Consider the following 19,280-nt stretch of genomic DNA (forward strand, 5'->3'; position numbering starts at 1 on the left):
ATAAATTGGTGGAATTTCTGCATTCATATTGCTTAATGTCAGGCAACTAATTAACTAAACTACACACTACTTAATTCTTTGCAATATGAGTTGAGAATCAAATGAGTTAAACCATTAATCAAATATTCTTTCCTTTTCGATTTGAAAAACGAATGAATTATTTTTTTAAAATTTTTATTTAAAGAAGAATTACTTTTTTTTTAATATTTTATTTTTAATTTTTTACGTGATATATTTAAAAAAATAAAATTCAAATAATATATTTTAATTTAATTTATTAATTTTATTAATTATGATGTCAAATCAAACTTTGAAACTAAGAGACTAATTTAGTAAATTCTTCGAGTTTGAAATTGATATTGCTCCTAATTGAAAATGTCAAGACGAGTAAAAATCACTTTAACGTGATAATCATAATTGATATCCTAGTCATAAAATAAAGTCAAGTTTGATTTGTTTTGCATCACATTCTGCAACTATGCTGGCATAACCAAGTCACTTTCCATTTTACTTTTACAAAAAAAGAGTTACTACTCTCCTGAAAGAATGAATCACTAAAATATTAAACATGGAGAGAGCTACAGTTGTAAATTTTTTGTCCACCAATTCACTACGCGTAAATCGCAAATCGTGATCATACTTCACGATAGAAAAAACTTAAATTTTAGTTGACTTGGAAATTGTGCGGAGAGATTAAAAAGGATGAAGAAGATTCTCCAGTTAAGTTTGACCTCCTCTTTTTTTTTTTTTTTCCAGACAAATTACTATATTTTCTCTCTTTTTCGGTAAGAAAAAAAGACTCAAAGTCTAGACAAAAAGTGTAAGAAAAATGACAAAGAAATAAAAAAGATGATTTGACTGGCGTAAATATATTACAGTGTTGTTTTTGTTATGATTGGATAAAATAGTTTTGTGCGGCGTCACACACAATCCTCGAATTGCATAAACCATAGCGCAGTAAAACTCAAAGTTTTTGTCTTCATCTGCTCATCTGTTTCTGCTGATTGCCGTGAAAAGGTGAACTCATGGCGGCTCTATTATCTACTTAACTTAGCGATATTTATTGAGATGTATTTTTGTTGGCGAAGAATTAACTATCGATTTTTATTCATGATTCAATTTCAGAAGTGACAAAGATGGGGTTTTTAATTCATTGCGGCTTTTATGGATTCCGCGTCGGAGTGATTTGACGACAGTTGGGTTTTTATTTTTATTTTTATCGAGGGTAGCGTCTTCTTCTTCTTGTGTCTGCGCTCTATAAAAAAAGGTTTGCTTATCTGAAATCTTACTTGTTTAGTTGGGATAAATTCCTTATTTTGATTGTTTTCGATTTCAGTTGTCTATTTTTCTGGGTGCATACTCATTTTTAGGCTTAGGACTTCTGTTGAATTGATCAACGTGTGAACTGGTGATTTGTGTCTTCGTTCCGAGAATTCCGATCTGCGGAAGTATTTGGAGTTGCAGCCTGTTATTGAGGCATTAAGTTTTTTTCTGTTCTGTGGTCAACTTGTTAAGGGTTTTATACTGTTGTTTGGATCAGAGACATTTTCTTTAGGGAAATTTTGGTATAAGGAATTGGATATGAGGGTCGTAACTGATTGAGATTATAGCAATGAGAGGCACAGAAGGTCTCATTTGTTGATGGATAGGAAATCCCTTGATCTTTTAGGGTTGCTGAAATCGTGGATCCCTCAGCGGGATTCTTCTGCTGACGTGTCGAGGGATTTCTGGATGCCCGACGAGAGCTGTAGGGTATGTTATGAGTGTGATTCTTTGTTCACATTGTTTAACCGGAGGCATCATTGTCGACTCTGTGGACGTGTTTTCTGTGCCAAGTGCACATCTAACTCTATTCCTGTACCACCTCGCGAACCAAGGTTACTACAAGAGGAGTGTGAAAAAGTCAGGGTCTGTCATTATTGTTACAAGCAATGGAAGCAAGGCTTTAATCATGCTATTCAGGTTTCTAACTTGGATTCCAATACTTTCCTTTCTGCGGCTAGTTTTATCAGCGTAAAATCTAGTGGAACTGGTGACAGTAGTAGCAGTTCCATTACTTTAGTGCCACAGTCTCCTGTACTTAGTTCATGCAAGTCAGCAGTAATGGAATCTTCTTTGGTCAGACAAAATAATGTTGCTACAGCAAAAGGGAGCACTGATCCTGCTGATATAGGGATCAGGGATCCATTGACAAACCAATTTTCATTTTGCACAACTAGGTACTTTTCTTCACATCTTTACTGATTTTTCACCTTGGGAAGTTGCAACATCTGTCATTTCTTTGTTCTCAAATGTTAATAGGTAGATACTTGTAATGGTTTAGGCATATTTAAAATTAAATAGTGAATGAGGTAGACTGGCCTTACTTGAGTTATTTGTGATCACCCTCAGGCTTTGCCCTCTCTATCAGATTTGATTCTACAATTTCTCTGTATGCCAAAAGTGGCATTAGTTAAACCCATGTTTCAAACATTTTCCCTTTTCAAGTACTATTGAAAAAGAAAATTAGAAATATCATGTGGTTTGGCTGGAATTTCTTTAACAATGAATATCAGAAGCAATATTATAAAGGCCCTGCTAATATTTGCTGCCTGGTCAAGGCCTTTATGGTGGCACATATGTTGTCATGCAAGACTTGGTTTTCCTAAGACCAGCTATGTCCAAGCAGTGACTAATCAGAGGAAACCTGATGTTATTCTTACCAGCAACTTGCAAGAAAATCAACCAGCGATAGTACGTGACCAATCTCCTTTGACCCTAATAGATAATAAGCTGAATAGAGAAAGGAGAAATAATCTGTTTTCCTTTCCATAGTTATTTCTTTCGTTCCTCAATGAGCTCATGAGTCCAGAGATGAAAATAGGAAATCTAGCTCCGGATTTTATTGAGAATAATGTTTTTTCCTCGTAACTTTGGTAAACTCACTTTCAACTTCCCATTCCTATTTGAGATTGTTTTAATTTTTAAAGATAGGTTTGCTCTATTTGACTGCCCTTCTTGCTACTTGTGTTCGACATGTATTCACTTCAGTTAACTGTTTCTTGTTATTTTCTGGAATCAGGAGTTATGATGAAGATGATGAGTATGGTGTTTACCAGTTAGATTCCCAAGGAAAACATTATTCTCAGACTAATGGATACTTTAGTTACGATGACAATGGTAAGGACTATGGATCAAATAAAGTTCATCCTAATGGGGAAGCTACTGATGAAAAAAGTGTGAGCAGCTTGTCCTCGCAGAATAATTTTGAAACCCAAGCTTCTGAAGAAGTGCAGCAGATTGTAAAACAGGATATTGGTGATGAATGTGAAGCTTCATCATCCCTATATGCTGCGCAAGATGCTAATCTGGAACCTGTGGATTTTGAAAACAGTGGAATTCTGTGGCTCCCACCTGAACCAGAAGACGAAGAAGATGAACGGGATGGAATGCTGTTTGATGATGATGATGATGATGGAGATGCTGCAGGAGAATGGGGATATTTACATGCGTCAAGCAGTTTTGGAAGTGGTGAGTATAGAGGTAGGGACAGGTCAAATGAAGAGCAAAAGAACGTAGTCAAGAATGTTGTTGATGGCCACTTCAGGGCTTTAGTGTCTCAGCTTATGCAGGTTGAAAAACTTGTCATTGGTGAGGAAGAAGACAAAGAGAGTTGGTTGGAGATAGTTACATCCCTATCGTGGGAAGCTGCAACACTTTTGAAACCAGACACTAGCAAAGGTGGGGGAATGGACCCTGGGGGATATGTAAAGGTGAAGTGTATTGCATCTGGACATCGTAGTGACAGGTGAACAAAATAAAGCTTTTCATTTTGGTGCACTATATTGCTCAGCTCTTTGTTCGAATGTTGCTTCTCATATTTCATGGAGTTAGGATTAGTAGCTAGACAACTTCTGAAATTGGAGAATTGGAGCGTTATTGTGGTTCATGTATCTGCATGCACAATGTCTCACTGTCTGTCTGTCTCCCCCCTCCCTCCCTCCCTCTTTGCATGTGAGTCATTTGTGTCTGGTGAGATAGCTTGTGTTCCTCCCTTAAAACTTTCAATTCTTTGCCCTCGAGTAATATTTGGTGAAGTTGTAGCATTTCGATGAGTAAAGAGGTGTTTAGAGTCGGGGTTGCTTTTCCCTAGATTAACTTGTCTTATTGGGCTAGCTATAAATAGGGTGTGGCATAATTGGGCAGCTTTTATTTCTTGTGATTCTGTTCTTGCTTCTTCTTCCTGTGTTTTTATCTGCACTTCTTCAGCTCCTTTTGTTATTGTGTACATTTTGTCATATCTTCTCTTATTTGAACTCGTTCCATTAAATAGTGCTGTGGTGAAAGGAGTTGTCTGCAAGAAAAATGTAGCTCATCGGCGAATGACATCAAAAGTTGAGAAAGCCCGCATAGTAATCCTTGAAGGTGCTCTCGAGTACCAGCGCGTCTCTAACCACTTATCAAGTTTCGCTACATTGTTGCAGCAGGTTTTGATTATTTTACCTTTTCTTCAAAGACTTTTAACTGATAATGTAGTGCTCTTGTGCTTAAAAATATTTTTTGCTATTCAGGAAATGGATCATCTGAAGATGGCTGTTGCCAGAATTGATGCACACAATCCGGATGTTCTTCTGGTGGAAAAATCTGTTTCTCGCTATGCACAGGAGTACCTCTTGGAAAAAGATATATCACTTGTCTTAAACATCAAAAAACCAGTCTTGGAGCGTATAGCTCGCTGCACTGGTGGTCAAATAGTTCATTCAGTAGATCATCTCTCATCTCAAAAGATGGGATACTGTGACATGTTTCATGTTCAGAAGTTTTTGGAAGAACATGATACAGCTGGAGAGATTGGAAAGAAGCTTGTGAAAACACTGATGTACTTTGAAGGCTGTCCAAAGCCACTGGGATGCACCGTAAGTTTATTATAATTACAAGAAGAATAAGATGTAGATTATCTATTGATTAGATATGATCTAAATAGTTATCTGAAACCTACTTTTGAAAAAGACCAAGTTCTTTTAACAAAAATCTTCGAAGTATTCCTTGGATATTGAAATATTTAATTGGCTCTCTTTGCATGGGTTATCTCAGATATTACTCCGTGGTGCAAATAGAGATGAATTGAAGAAAGTGAAGCGCGTGGTTCAATATTCTATTTTCGCTGCTTATCATTTGGCTTTAGAAACATCCTTTCTTGCTGATGAAGGAGCTTCTCTTCCTGAACTTCCTTTGGATTCTCCGATAACTGTGGCACTTCCAGATAAGCCATTAACAATCGACAGATCCATCTCAACTATACCTGGTTTTATGATTCCTGCCGATGAAAGAACTCTAGGGCCGCTATCTGGCAGTGAGCCACAAAGGTCAATGAGTGCTCCGCCAACTGGCCTGGTCAAGGCTGTCAGCAATTGTGCTCAGAAAATGGGTGTGTTAGAGTCTCCTGGATTGTGTGCTACTAAAGACAACTTCTCTTCCTTCTGTAAGCCCTCTCTTGATCATGAATCTGAGATAGGTATCATGGATATGATGAAGTGCTCTGAGGTAAAAGCATCAGTAGCCAACGATGTCCAAGATGCCCATGGAAACAAGTTCCTTTCTACTAGTTTTGGTCCTTCACAGGAGGTTGATCAAGACATGTTGTCACAGAGTGTTCAAAATGATTGCAATACTATGGATGTGAACCAAGGTGGGGAAGACGCCCCTGATGATTTGACTTCTTTGAAGAAAGAGTTCTCTCCATCTCCATCCGACAATCAAAGCATTTTGGTTTCCTTGTCGTCTCGATGTGTTTGGAAGGGAACTGTCTGTGATAAGTCTCGTCTCTTTCGGATTAAATACTATGGCAACGTAGATAAGCCATTGGGTCGTTTTCTACGAGACCAATTGTTTGATCAAGTAATCTCTCCCTCCCTTTCTTTATGCTCGAAACATTTCCAATATGCTCAAGGTGACTGAAAGGATCTTCACTTTTTTTTCCTTCAATTTGTGTCTCAGAGTTACAGGTGTCATTCATGTGAGATGCCTTCAGAAGCTCATGTTCAGTGTTATACACACCGACAGGGTACTCTAACTATTTCTGTTAAGAAGCTGCTGGAAGTTCTTTTGCCAGGTGAAAAGGAAGGAAAAATATGGATGTGGCGCAGATGCCTTAAATGTCCACGCGATAATAAGGGCTTTCCTCCAGCAACTCGGAGAGTAGTAATGTCTGATGCTGCTTGGGGCTTGTCCTTAGGGAAGTTTCTAGAACTTAGCTTTTCAAACCACGCAGCTGCAAGTAGGGTGGCAAACTGTGGTCATTCATTACATAGAGATTGTCTTCGATTTTACGGGTATGATCTTACTCTCTTGGTAGTATGAAATGCTTTCTCCTTATTGGTCACACACAATATTTAATACGTTGGCATGATTCTATAGTTAATGGTCAAAAAGACTAAGCGATGATGATAATATATCTTGCTGGAAAATATTGAAACGTTGAGTATTTTGCAATACTCATTTTGTAACTTTTGCAGCTTCGGAAAGATGGTTGCTTGCTTTCGCTATGCATCCATTGATGTTCACTCAGTATACCTTCCTCCCTCAAAACTGGATTTCAACTATGAGAATCAGGAATGGATAGAACATGAAGTGAATGAGGTAAAAAGAATGTGATTGGATTTTGAGTTGCTGGCATCTGATATCCCCCTTTACTGATTTGCTGTTTTAATATAAGCAGGTCATTTTCCGAGCTGAACTTTTGTTCGCTGAGGTCCTTAATGCAATTCGGCTTTTGGTAGAGAAGAGATCTGGGAGACAACTTAACAGCAGCATTAATGTACCTGAAGCAAGACGTCAGATTTCTGATTTGGAAGGGATGTTGCAGAAGGAGAAACAAGAATTTGAGGTATGAGTCAACGGATTGGACTTGTGAGAGGGTTCAGTGATCATTAATTGACCATTGTTTAACCTACATGGTCATGTAGACATTATTAACTACTCTCTCCCTAGCACTACTTCTATGTGCTTGTAGGATATTGACCACTGGTAATTACACTTAAGTGCTCCACTTGTTTTTTCTTGAGTGACCAGTTAGCTCTCTGACAAATAGGTCTATTTCCCTATGTCAGTTTGATTGCGGGTTTATAACCTTGTCATGCTTGTGGTATACAAACTGTGGTGAAATTATCTTCTCTGTTGTCTGTGTTGCAATCTGTCTACCGATACTGTCTGATGCATTAGATTTTGTATTGGTTGTTTTCATTGTTAACGATTTGCATTGTTGAGCTTAACTTGTCTGTCCTGATCTAATAGGATATTTCTAATTCGGTACTGATATTAGCAGGAATCTCTCCAGAGAATTCTGATGGAGGAAGTTAAAAAGGGGCAGTCTGTTGATATTTTGGAGATCAATCGATTGAGAAGACAGCTCCTTTTTCAATCTTATGTTTGGGACCACCGTCTAGTATATGCAGCCAGTATGGATGACAAGAGTCATTGGTTTAGTGGAGATGTCACCTCTTTGGAACCTGAGAAACCGTTGGTTTGTGATGATAAGTCCACTGACCTGGATAATTGTGCTGATCCCAGCAACTGTCCTAATAGCTCTGAATCTGTTCCCGCAATTTTAAAGGCTGGTGAAAATGGGGATGAAGGAAGAAGTGTTGGCCAAAACAGTCACGTGGATGCTGTTCATCAAGAATCTGCAGTTGATTTTGATGCTGATTGTGCAATCGAAAAACCACCTGGTCTTCCTGTTGCAACAAAAAGTTTCTGCGGATCACATCCCGAAGAATCCATATTACAGCGGCGAAGAGCACTATCCGCTGGGCAGTTCCCAAACATGGAGAGTTTGTCAGATACTCTCGAGGCAGCTTGGACTGGTGAAACAACTTCCGGTGTTGTAGTGATAAAGGGTGATACCTGTAAATCTTCTGAACCACATCTGGTGAATACACTTACAACTGGAATGGCTGAAAAAGTGTATACTGAAGACCATGCGACTATGCTGTCTCAAACTCCCTCTCTTTTAGCCTCTAAAGGCTCCGAAAACATGGAAGACGCTGGGAGCTGGTTAGGTGTTTCTTTTATTAGCTTCTACAGGACGCTGAACAAAAACTTTTTACCAAGTGCTCAGAAACTGGATCCACTTGGGGGATATAATCCAGTATACATTTCATCATTTCGGGAGTCAGATGCCCAAAGTGGAGCAAGATTGCTCCTACCTGTTGGGGTTAATGATACTGTTATACCAGTGTATGATGATGAGCCCACGAGTATTATATCTTATGCTCTAGCGTCTCATGATTATCATGCTCAACTATCCGGTGAGCTCGAGAAATCTAAGGATGCTTCTTTGGACTCTAACTTTTCGTTCCACTCACTGGATTCCAGTAATCTGCACTCCCCTCAATCAGTTGATGAAATGTTTTTAGAATCCTACAGAAGTCTTGGATCCATGGATGAGAGTCTCTTGTCCTTGCCCATTTCTCGCAGCTCTTTTGATTTGGATCCACTCTCATACACAAAGACATTGCATGCCAGAGTTTCTTTTGGAGATGATGGATCTCTGGGGAAAGTGAAATACTCAGTGACTTGTTATTATGCAAAGCGCTTTGAAGCCTTGAGGCGGATATGTTGTCCTTCAGAGATGGATTTCATAAGATCTCTTAGCCGCTGTAAGAAGTGGGGGGCCCAAGGAGGCAAGAGCAACGTTTTCTTTGCTAAAACCTTGGATGATCGATTCATTATCAAGCAAGTGACAAAGACAGAGCTGGAGTCCTTTATGAAATTCGCTCCTGAATATTTCAAATATCTTTCTGAATCAATAATCACGGGGAGTCCAACTTGTTTGGCAAAAATTCTGGGGATCTATCAGGTATTTGTGATAAGTTGACTACTTCAGCTTCTCAAATTGCTGATTTAGAATTACAAAGCTCTCTGTGACTAGACTCGCAGCACACAGAGTGATCTGATTGCTGTGAATATGAGGCAGATATTAGTTATGCTCTGGGGAAACATGATTGATATGATGGATTCTTGATTAATGGGTTGTGATATTAGTATTTACCTTCTTATGGCATGATCTTCTAGGTGAATGAACCACAAAGCATGGGATGCATATTTCTTGCTGCAGTATTTGGAAGTAGTTACCGATATAATCAGTTCATTATTTCCTTTCTGTGTATTCTGGCTAGTCATAGGCTCATAGCACAAACATATTGTATAGTTATATTATTATCAGTTCGTATAGAGTTTTTATTTCTAATGGTTTCTGTGAAGGTGTCATCAAAGCAGCTTAAAGGAGGTAAGGAATCTAAAATGGATGTGTTAGTTATGGAGAACCTTCTCTTTGGGAGGAAACTGGCAAGGCTTTATGATCTGAAAGGTTCTGCAAGGTCTCGTTACAATCCTGATTCCAGTGGAAGCAACAAAGTCTTGCTGGATCAGAACTTGATTGAATCAATGCCAACTTCACCTATTTTTGTTGGAAACAAAGCAAAAAGACTTTTGGAGCGAGCTGTATGGAATGATACTGCTTTTCTTGCTGTAAGTTTTTGTGCTTACATTTAATGAATTTAATGTCGACTACTTGCACCTATTGTGGTTGGATCATGTATTTCTCGTCTTTGATGGTCCATCAAAGCTTGGTAAGTTGAGATTGCTGTAGATTGAAGCATTTTCAACCCGTAAGATTTCTCATATCTATTCAGAACAAGTTAGTTTGTGTTTGGTACTAGGATTGCGTGTGGAAGAGGGAGGGAGAAAACACCTTTGTTAGTCATAAGGAGTTGAGCAATTGATGACGGTCCAGCAGAATCTAGGGTGTGTTTGAGACTCCACGGACCTTATCATTCCCTTCCCACAATTCCACATCCAAAACTAAAATAAGTAAAATTGATTAGATTATGATACGAATAGAGAGGAGATTTGGGTTCAATCCCTCCTACAAATTCTTCCTTTTTGCAAAAAGATTAAATTAGGGATGGTCACTTTAACCTTCACTTCTTCTCCAGTTAAGGATTCAGATGCTTGCCTTTCCCAAAGCCCTTCATCTTCGTCCTACCTAAACAACAGTTTTGGGTGCCAAGAATGGAAGGAAAGAGCTAGAATACTTAAATGTCCACTGTTCTTGTGTGCTTGCTAGTAGGAAAGGGGTGGTCAAATATTTTTTACTAGAAACAATATCCTCCATAGCAAATCAGTCTATCGGAAAGATGCGGATCCTGGATGGAAGTGTCAAGTATCCTTCCATTTCAAATACCGACATACAAGAAAATTTGTTCCTTTCCTATTTTACTTTGCTTTTCTCAAGAAGAGTAACTTTTTGACATCTAACTGAAGACCATTATGCTGTTGTATATGTGTTACATTTTCTCATAATCAGCATACAAGTGTATACTCACTTTCTAACAAATTCCTTCTGTGGTCAAGGTTAGTGAGGTTCTTGACTAACTGAGTAAATTATCCTTGCAGGCAGTTGATGTGATGGATTACTCACTGTTGGTTGGGGTTGATGAAGAGAAGAATGAGCTTGTTGTTGGGATTATTGACTTCATGAGACAGTATACGTGGGATAAGCACTTGGAGACTTGGGTCAAGGCCTCTGGGATCCTTGGTGGACCCAAAAATGCGTCGCCGACTATAATCTCACCTAAACAGTACAAAAAGAGGTTCCGAAAGGCCATGACGACCTATTTCCTGATGGTCCCTGATCAGTGGTCACCAACATCTGTTGTTCCCAGTAAATCGCTGACTAATTTATGCGACGAGAACATGCAAGGTGGATGATCTGCCGCGTGATTTTGTTAATGCTGTTTGTCAGTATATTGAGCACACAAGTGGGTTTATACATCTCTCGTATTTTCGATTCCCATTCTTTTGGAACGCAGTTCCAGTTGCGTTCTCACTTGATTTCTTGTCAGAAAACCGTGAGGCTTGTATTTCGTTGAAAGTCTCTGCTGCTTAGAATTCAGGTGTCCCTCCGTGGATATAATGTTGTACATTTCTTTTGTTTCATTAATTTATTTTTCCTTCCTTTTGTTGGGTAGAATTCAAGTACATATGAGTTCCAAAGGATCAATGCCAATTTTATAGAATGCATGATTTTGGAACAGGTGTTTTATTTTTTGTAATTGTAATATTGTATCTTTGGATTTCGTCCCGTTGGGTTGATCTCCATCCATGTTCACAGAGCTAATGGAATTAAGTTTTCAGAGTGTGGACTTGTGGTCCAAATGGTTCAAGTAGTAATCTATCTATGTTATAGTACTTAAAGCTTGTAAATTTTTAATTTTTGACTGACCCAATCCAGTTGCAGTAACTTGTGGAAAACATTGGGAAAATTCACTACATATACTTAATAATTGATGGAGTAGTATTTTACATTTTGAGCATACACACTACTGAAACAAATAAATATGGTGGCTTCTGTTTTATTGTGTTATTTGTGAGCAGTGATCCTAACTGAAGTCCTGAGCAGAATCAGTTACATGATGCCACCAGCATCTTTGTAGGAGCTCTATGATTTCTTCATCTCCTCTGCATATAGACATAATAATGATAATAAGTTACTTGTTCATCACACGATTATTAAATCATTGTTATGTTACCTTGAATTAGAACAAAATCTGGTGAGTTGTTGGCAGTAACGAGGGCCTTCATCATATCCTTCACAAGTGATCTCTCCATTCTCATCTCTATAACAAACTATCCCTGTTGACTCATCTTCAAATATCTATCAACAGATATCAGTAAACAATTGTAGTGCTACAATTCACCACACTTAACTACAATTTATAAGATGAAGAAGAAAAAAACCACCTTAAGTTTTGAGGTTGAAGTTGATCTGATCTGAAGAGCAGTTGGTTTGATTGAAATATATTGATCACTTGCACATGAGTACACCAACACTACTCTTTGTGCATGCTTTTCCCTTTTGTTGGAACATGATTTCCAAATTAGAGGAGCAGCACCAAAAGAAGAGTGTCTCACAGCCATATTTAGTATGGGGAAAAATAATGGAAGAGAAGATAAAATTATAAATGAAATGAAATGCTGTTTGTTCTATACAGTTGTATTTAATAAGTAAATAAATTTAACCGAAATAATTAAAGTATTCGAATGATTTGATGTTAATCCTTTATTTTTTGTTTGTAAGCTAAAGAGAAATGATATTAATATTATGGAAAACTAATATTGGGTGTTTGTCAATTGTCACGATGCATTATCTAATTATTATAGGTTTAAAGGGAGGAAGTGGGACCTATCAGCATTATCTTCAAACTAATGTATTGTGTTGGTATGTATATATATATATATAAGGGCTTACAAAGTCATTTGGACGGTTGATTTAAATTTTTTATTTACCCAATTGATTGATTGATTTGTTTGTTGGTGGGTCTCTCATCCCCTCAGTGTGATAACGTTTGTTTGTCTCAACTTTCATTAAAACTAAAACAAGAAATTAAAAAGATTAGAGGGATTGTTCGGTACAAAAGAAAATGAATTCCGTTTAGAAAATATTTTTAGAGGTTTTTTATGTTAAAAGATATTTTTTTAAAAGACTTTATGTATAATTAAATAAATATTACGAGGGATGAGTAAATATGAGGTTGTGTTGAAGAGTGAGGAGAACAAAAAAGACAATATTGAAATTGAGAAAGAAGTTTATTTATAACTTTTTTCTATAACTATAACATAAAGATCTTTGTTAACAACAATGGAGCAAAGTCAGAGTACTTGAAAAAACTGGGTCCGTGAGGAGACTTAGCGTTTTATCTGTTAGTGAGACTATAGTCTCGAATTCAAATTAATAGGATTGAATGAATTTTATTGATTAATAAAAGTAACACTATAAGAGATTACAACTTTGTTGTCTTGAATGACTAATTTCGGTTGAGTATCTAACTAATATGTTTTTTTCTTTCCGTTCATAGTTGTTATTTCAAAGTTGATACTCCCACACTTAATACTTATTTATCGAGTTAATAACTTTGATAATCGCTCAACTATCAATTGTTTTGATAAAAAGTTATTCAATTTTCATTTTCAATTCAAAAATCACTCTACTGTGATTTCTTTGCACAGAAAGTCACTCAACTTTCTTTTTCAAACTCAAAAGTCACTCAACTATAACTTCTTTGCATATAAAATAACTCAACCTATTTAATTATTTTTTCATTAAAATTTAGTGACTTGAAATTTTAAGTATTAACAAAAAATTTAAGAATCAAATATATATATATATATATATATATATAATTTGATGATCCGCTAAAAATATAATATTGAACATTTTATTTTACCATTAATTCTCTAAATCATTCTCCCTTGTCCTTCCACATTCTTTTAGCGAATTCATGGTAAAATAAAATGTTCAATGGAAAATGATTTAGGAAATTAATGATAAAATAAAATGTTTAATATTATATTTTTATCGGGTTGAATTAAATGGGCGGGTCATTAAATGATTTAAATGAATATATATATATATATATATATATATATATATATATATATATATATATATATATATATATATATTTGATTCTTAGAATTTTGGTTAATAATTAGAATTTCATGTCACTAAATTTTAATGAAAAAATAATTAAATAATTTGAGTGACTTTCTGTGTAAAGAAATCATAATTGAGTGACTTTTGAGTTGAAAATGAAAATTGAGTGAGTCTCTATCAAAATAATTGATAGTTTAATGACCATCAAATTATTAATTCCTTATTTATCATTTATTTTCTAACAAATAAAGGAAGTCAAATGAAAATTTCAGTATGAATTAACCCACTACTATAATTTATTTAATTTATTATAAGCATATTGTTAATCTTTTGTGGCTTCTCATACCATCAAAAGCCCATACAATCTTTTACGTTACCTCAAAAGTATTTTTAGTTGAAAGACGAAATGTGTTGGACCTATAAATATTTCAAGCTTAACAATCAGATTAGTAAAAGTAATATGTACTAGTAAGTAGTAACACTCCGTAACAATGGAATTTATAAATGAAAAAAATCAAGGTCCATGGAACCTTTTTTCTACTAAATAAAGTGTTTTGATATTTTTTATAAACAGACAACTTCATAGAGATTATGTAATTGTATGTTATTTAATACAACAAATCAATCGGACAATAAGAAATTATATCAAAATAATTTTATCTTAACATAATTAATTTCAACATAAATTATCCTCAAAACTAAACAACCATAAGAGTGACAAATAAGCCTATGGAAGCAATAGTTGATCAACCTGTCCATTTATTACTCAATTTACTTAAATTTGTTTTAACTCAATTTATTTAAAAGTTAAGTTAATATATAATCCAAATTGATGGATATAAAACCTTATTCCGTCAAATAACATTCAAACTATTTAACATCCGCATATTTATTATCTCAATTCATTTCATTTTCACCCATTCAAATTTGATTCAATTCATCCCCTCGACAAAACACATTAATATTTTGTTGGTACAAGTCGAAACGTAGAAATAGAAGAGCAAGCTCATGCTAAATAGGGAATAAAGTAGTAGGTAGTGACAAAAGCCCAAGGAAGGGCCCCGACATTCTTTTCAATTTTTTGGTTTACTAAAACAGTACCTTAATAGTAGTAACAGTCTCTGACGTGGATTAATTATGTGAACATTAACGTCTGATAAGTTTTGCTTTGCACTACGCTAACAAAGCACTTTACTACTATTATCTTTAATTATTCAGTCTTAGGTGCATGAGCCCACCCTATACAACACAGTTTAGTTAACATTATCAATAACCTTAAAAGAAGTTTCTCATTTTCCTCACGTTATTACATATTGGAACTAGAAAATATCCTTGTAATCTGCAGTTGTTCTTGATGTTTTTTTAGTAGTATGACGGGTGTAAAGATTACTTATGTAGTTCATATATATATAAATAAAAAAGTTTGACAACTTCAAAATTTTGGATGCAAGTTCTTAGTATTGATATGCAAAAAAAATTATGATGAAAACTAATAATAGGTAATTTGGTAAAACTGATGCAGTTTACGTAGTGTACTCAGTATTCAAGATTATTTTATTAAAATAAAAATTGCTGTAAAAAACAATCATATACATATATAGAGTAAAACAAAAAGTTAATAATTAAATTATTTTTGATAAAATAAAGGTCATTATTTTTAACATGCTAACAATAAAAAGTGTGTTCCAGCAGTTGAGACATACGGACTAACTTGCTACATTATTATTATATTATTAATAGGTTGCTAGGAAATTGTTTACGTAAAAATTAAATACCGTATATATATCGTATAAATATATTATAATTGATAGTTGATTAGTAGATAAATTGTTCATATATATTGTGTTTGGTTTGTGATTTAAAAATTCACATAACTATTACATATAAAATTAAAACAGATCAATTAATTCATATATAACTAATACAGCCATTATACAAACTTGTTTGGTTTGTGATTTAAAAATTCACATAACTATTACATATAAAATTAAAACAGATCAATTAATTCATATATAACTAATACAGCCATTATACAAGTTTGACGAACTTTTATCGTCTCCCAAGGCATCACACACCTCCATGAGTTTTTTATAAGTACAAGTTTTTTGTTTGTTTACTTCCTTGTCCTCACTATCCAGTTCCTAACCAGCAAGGACTGTTATTTCATTTTCCCTTCAGCTCTTCAACACAAGGCCTGAAACTCATCATATTTGTATATGGTCTTTGTCCTTCAATGCATGTTCTTCTAATGCTTACCTAATATTCAACTGTTCCTGCTTCCTTTTGCATTGGCATATGTTTAACACACTTCTCTACTTCACCTAAACAAAACTTTTCTTTAACATGTAAAAATAATTCCAAAAATCTTACTGTATTTATATATGGATCTTGCAAGGGCTAACTACTGTGAACCTCCATCTCAAGGGGTGAATGTTCAAGATTGTTCTTTTATGTTTCTTGAATGATATTTATGTAAATGGGGTTTCTTTTTTAGCTAATGATTCTTGAGTTTGTTATTGACAGGAAGCAGCACTAGAAGGGAAAAATGGGAACCCATTCTTGGATAGTTTCCCTGACCCGCTTTGCAAACTTAATCTAAAGGAGACATCTGAGTTTGTGAAGTCGTTGCCAACAGCAAGCAATGGAGCAGCAGGGTTTTTAAGGAAAGAAGGAGTAAGTTCAGTGACAAGGAGGAATATGGATGCTCCATCAACACCGGGTCGACCCATTTTCAGCTTCAGTGTTGGGAATTTTTCAAGAAAAAATTTCCCTTCGAAGTGGGATGATGCAGAGAAGTGGCTTGTTAATGGAAGTTCTATTCAAGATTCCCCTGCTTCTCATCATAATAATAATGGCTTAAAGCCAGCATTAGAATCCTCAAATTTGTTAAAGCAGTGCAATGGGTTCAAGCTTAAAGAAACTGAAAATGTCTTTGCAGAAAAAAACAGAGTTACAGATGAAAAGGTATCTAAAGTAGCTTCAGATTTTCAGGTGCTTTTACCTTTACACCATCACCATATTTCTGCTGGAGCTGCCAACACTGTTTCTGCTGCAACTGATGTTTTTCTAAAAGGTAAAATAAATAAGAGGAGTTTGCTTTTACCTTTAGCTTATCAATTACAGTTCAAGATTTTAATTTGATGATAGTTTCAATCTTCAATGACCTCATTGTACATGTGAGATTTTGGGTTCTGTATTTGTTGAAATATTTTCACATACATATCTTTGCTGGGACTTAAAAGTGTTACCAGTGCAGTTGGACAAAAGGTCTCGGGTATAGACTTGGTTTTGTTAGGATATATCTATATCTGCCCTTGCATGCTCCACATAAATATGCATTATATCTTTTTAAGTTGTAGCTCTAATTTTGGTAAAATTTAAAACTGATACAAGGGAACAATTTTATGAATGTTATGGTGGATGTTGAAGGAACACCAGTTTTATTGTAACTGCAGATAAGTTCACAGATGAAGTGGAGTCTATTTATCCCAAATTTAGGTGCTTAGAACCTACAAAAGAAGGATTTTTGTTTGGAAATGCAGCAGGAAAATCGATGAAAGAGGCAATTCATGAGATTAAACACAGAGATATTGGGACAGAAATGACCCCAATTGGCAGCTCTACTACTTCTAGATGCCATACTCCATTCAAGAGCCCATCGCCTGCTCGACACAATAACCCCGCAGACAGATCTGGACCATTGCCCTTACCAAGTTCAGGTTCTGATAGCACAGTTGATATCATGCAATTTGAGGAGTGCCATCTAGCAAAATTGCAGTTTGGGACACAATTCGATTCTGTTACAACCAATTGGAGTTCGAGAGAAGAAGAAGAGGAGGATGTATCGAAGAGTTTGAGACATTTTGAGATAAATAATGAGTGTAGAAAAAGCGTCTCGGAGTCCAAAACACGTTCGTGGGAAGAAGAAGAGAAGAACAAATGCTGTCTCAGGTCAGTGGCTTTTGCACTGGGTCTTTTGTATTTTCATGTGTACTTGGAGCTTATTTAGTTTTAACATTTATTTTGAGTTGTAGGTACCAAAGAGAAGAAGCAAAAATTCAGGCTTGGGTAAACCTCCAAAATGCAAAAGCAGAAGCTCAGTCCAAAAAACTTGAGGTATTTTGTTTTATCCTTTCTTCTAACTTTTGGGCAGTAGAGCTGTTTTCATTACCTTTCATATCCTAAAGAATTGTCTACAGGCCATAAAAATCCATATTACGCTACTGTCTGTTTTGGCCTAACAAGCCTCGCAAATTTGTAAGCGTATGCTCTGGTCTTATGTAAAACTTCACTTTTCTCCCTTTTTGATCTGAGATTTGCCTAAAGTAGTATGTATAGGCAAGTCTGTCGATCCTTTTCCTTGATTGCGCTTGTTTTCATGATAGGTGTCAAAAGAATATAAACTAAAAACAGTCTCCAAAGAGTAGCTGGGCAATGTTTGACAATTTATGAGTCTTGTATATAGTATTGATCTCTACATAGAGCCACTCAGTACTCTTCCATTGTGGTCCAACATGTTTCCTCCTCTTCCCCCTATGTACTGCTTATAGTTTTTATCCTCTCACATGCGATGATAGCAAATTAGTCAACATTAATGCATTATTATATTTACATGCATGACAAATTCTTTCTGGAAGTTCCAAACCCATGTGAAACAGCTGCATGCAGTAGTAAAATTCCTTTGAAATTAGTGCGTCCCCTCCTCCTTTTTGTTCCTAAGAATATTATAAATGGCCTGATTCAACTTTTTAACTTGTGCCATCAGACACTAGAAACATAAGTTATGTTTATACAACAACTCCACACTCAGTATGGTCCCACAAAGTGAGGAGTGTACTTAGACCTTGCGTCCTTACCTACCTCAAACAGGTAGAGAGACTAATTCCATTAGACCACCGGCTCAAGGATTAGAGGACTCCTACGACTACAATACTCTTATGGGGATAGCATTTGCTTCTGTTTCAGGTGAAAATCCAGAAGATGAAATCAAATCTGGAAGAGAAGTTAATGAAAAGAATGGCGATAGTTCACAGAAAAGCTGAAGAATGGAGAACTACAGCTCAACTACAACACAAGGACCAAATAGAAAAAGTGGCTGATCAATCACGGAAGATGATGTTGACAAGGCAAAACTCACATTTATCTGCCCAATCTTCCTGCGGGTGTTTGCCATGCCGAAACCATCTTATTTAATTCGGAATCGAGCACCAATGTTCAGTGAGATTCATTCTGTATTCGTTACTACTAAGAAAAAAATCTTAATGCAACACTTTTACGGGCCAACACATCATTCTAGTAGGCGACTCTAATTGATTGTGTGAAACGATGACATTATCAGCTCTGGCACTAAGATGAAAAATTTGTTACTATATATCCTATAATGTGGCCTCACTGTGAGAATCCCAGCAACTTCTTTTACAAAATGGAATGTTCACAAATTGAGAAGCTGGTTTAGTAGGCTCTGAGGTGTGCTTGGTGATATCTCATGTAACAAACACAAACACAAACTCGCAAGAAGTGATACTCCGTGTTTTTGACCAGTATCTTTTACAAATTTGAATCCATCTTGTGTTTAGAATTGTTCTCCACATTTTAATCTGGATTACCAGTGCATCTATTGATCAAAGTTGAGGGTGCAATCCTTTGTCTTGAATAGGACCACAGTTTTCCGAGGTAGTAGAATTAAGGCCTCCAGTAATCAGACTGTTCAAACTAGTAGAGTCTATGTCTTAGCTGGAAAAAGAAATACAAGATGCTGTTTGTTCGTCAGTTGTGCTTGTTGTTAATTTAGATTTTTAACTTCTAT

At 35.8% G+C, this 19,280-nt stretch overlaps 3 protein-coding genes across 16 annotated transcripts; 2 read left to right on the top strand and 1 right to left on the bottom strand.

Moving 5' to 3' along the window:
- Window positions 1–529: 529 nt before the first annotated feature.
- On the top strand, window positions 530–11,176 carry LOC101246905 (1-phosphatidylinositol-3-phosphate 5-kinase FAB1B-like). Of its 12 annotated transcripts, XM_069295443.1 has the most exons (14): window positions 557–719; window positions 879–1,017; window positions 1,126–1,225; window positions 1,337–2,219; window positions 3,062–3,787; window positions 4,313–4,466; window positions 4,551–4,895; window positions 5,074–5,877; window positions 5,977–6,311; window positions 6,495–6,618; window positions 6,698–6,865; window positions 7,304–8,836; window positions 9,241–9,507; window positions 10,435–11,176. In XM_069295443.1, exons 4-14 carry the CDS (start codon window positions 1,642–1,644, stop codon window positions 10,747–10,749), a joined length of 5,349 nt encoding a protein of 1,782 aa, XP_069151544.1. In that variant the 5' UTR covers window positions 557–719; window positions 879–1,017; window positions 1,126–1,225; window positions 1,337–1,641; the 3' UTR covers window positions 10,750–11,176. The 12 variants fall into 12 exon arrangements, with proteins under 12 accessions (XP_010318457.1, XP_069151543.1, XP_069151540.1 ...); XM_010320155.4 differs by having other exon boundaries at window positions 530–1,017; window positions 7,301–8,836; XM_069295442.1 differs by having other exon boundaries at window positions 530–1,017.
- A 118-nt stretch (window positions 11,177–11,294) lies between these two features.
- Window positions 11,295–12,169, bottom strand: LOC101247199 (uncharacterized). Its single transcript, XM_004235483.5, has 3 exons — window positions 11,782–12,169; window positions 11,571–11,695; window positions 11,295–11,499 (listed from the first exon to the last, which is right to left on the bottom strand). The coding sequence occupies exons 1-3, from the start codon at window positions 11,956–11,958 to the stop codon at window positions 11,421–11,423; spliced, it is 381 nt and encodes a 126-aa protein (XP_004235531.1). The 5' UTR covers window positions 11,959–12,169; the 3' UTR covers window positions 11,295–11,420.
- A 3,339-nt stretch (window positions 12,170–15,508) lies between these two features.
- Window positions 15,509–19,052, top strand: LOC101246610 (uncharacterized). Of its 3 annotated transcripts, none has more exons than XM_004235481.5 (5): window positions 15,509–15,900; window positions 15,998–16,547; window positions 16,930–17,425; window positions 17,509–17,590; window positions 18,440–19,052. In XM_004235481.5, exons 1-5 carry the CDS (start codon window positions 15,856–15,858, stop codon window positions 18,665–18,667), a joined length of 1,401 nt encoding a protein of 466 aa, XP_004235529.1. In that variant the 5' UTR covers window positions 15,509–15,855; the 3' UTR covers window positions 18,668–19,052. The 3 variants fall into 3 exon arrangements, with proteins under 3 accessions (XP_004235529.1, XP_019068742.1, XP_025886030.1); XM_019213197.3 differs by having other exon boundaries at window positions 15,515–15,693; XM_026030245.2 differs by having other exon boundaries at window positions 15,515–15,686.
- The last annotated feature ends 228 nt before the right edge of the window (window positions 19,053–19,280 follow it).

This window comes from Solanum lycopersicum, chromosome 3, assembly GCF_036512215.1.
Source record: "Solanum lycopersicum chromosome 3, SLM_r2.1".
Taxonomy (NCBI): Eukaryota; Viridiplantae; Streptophyta; class Magnoliopsida; order Solanales; family Solanaceae; genus Solanum; species Solanum lycopersicum.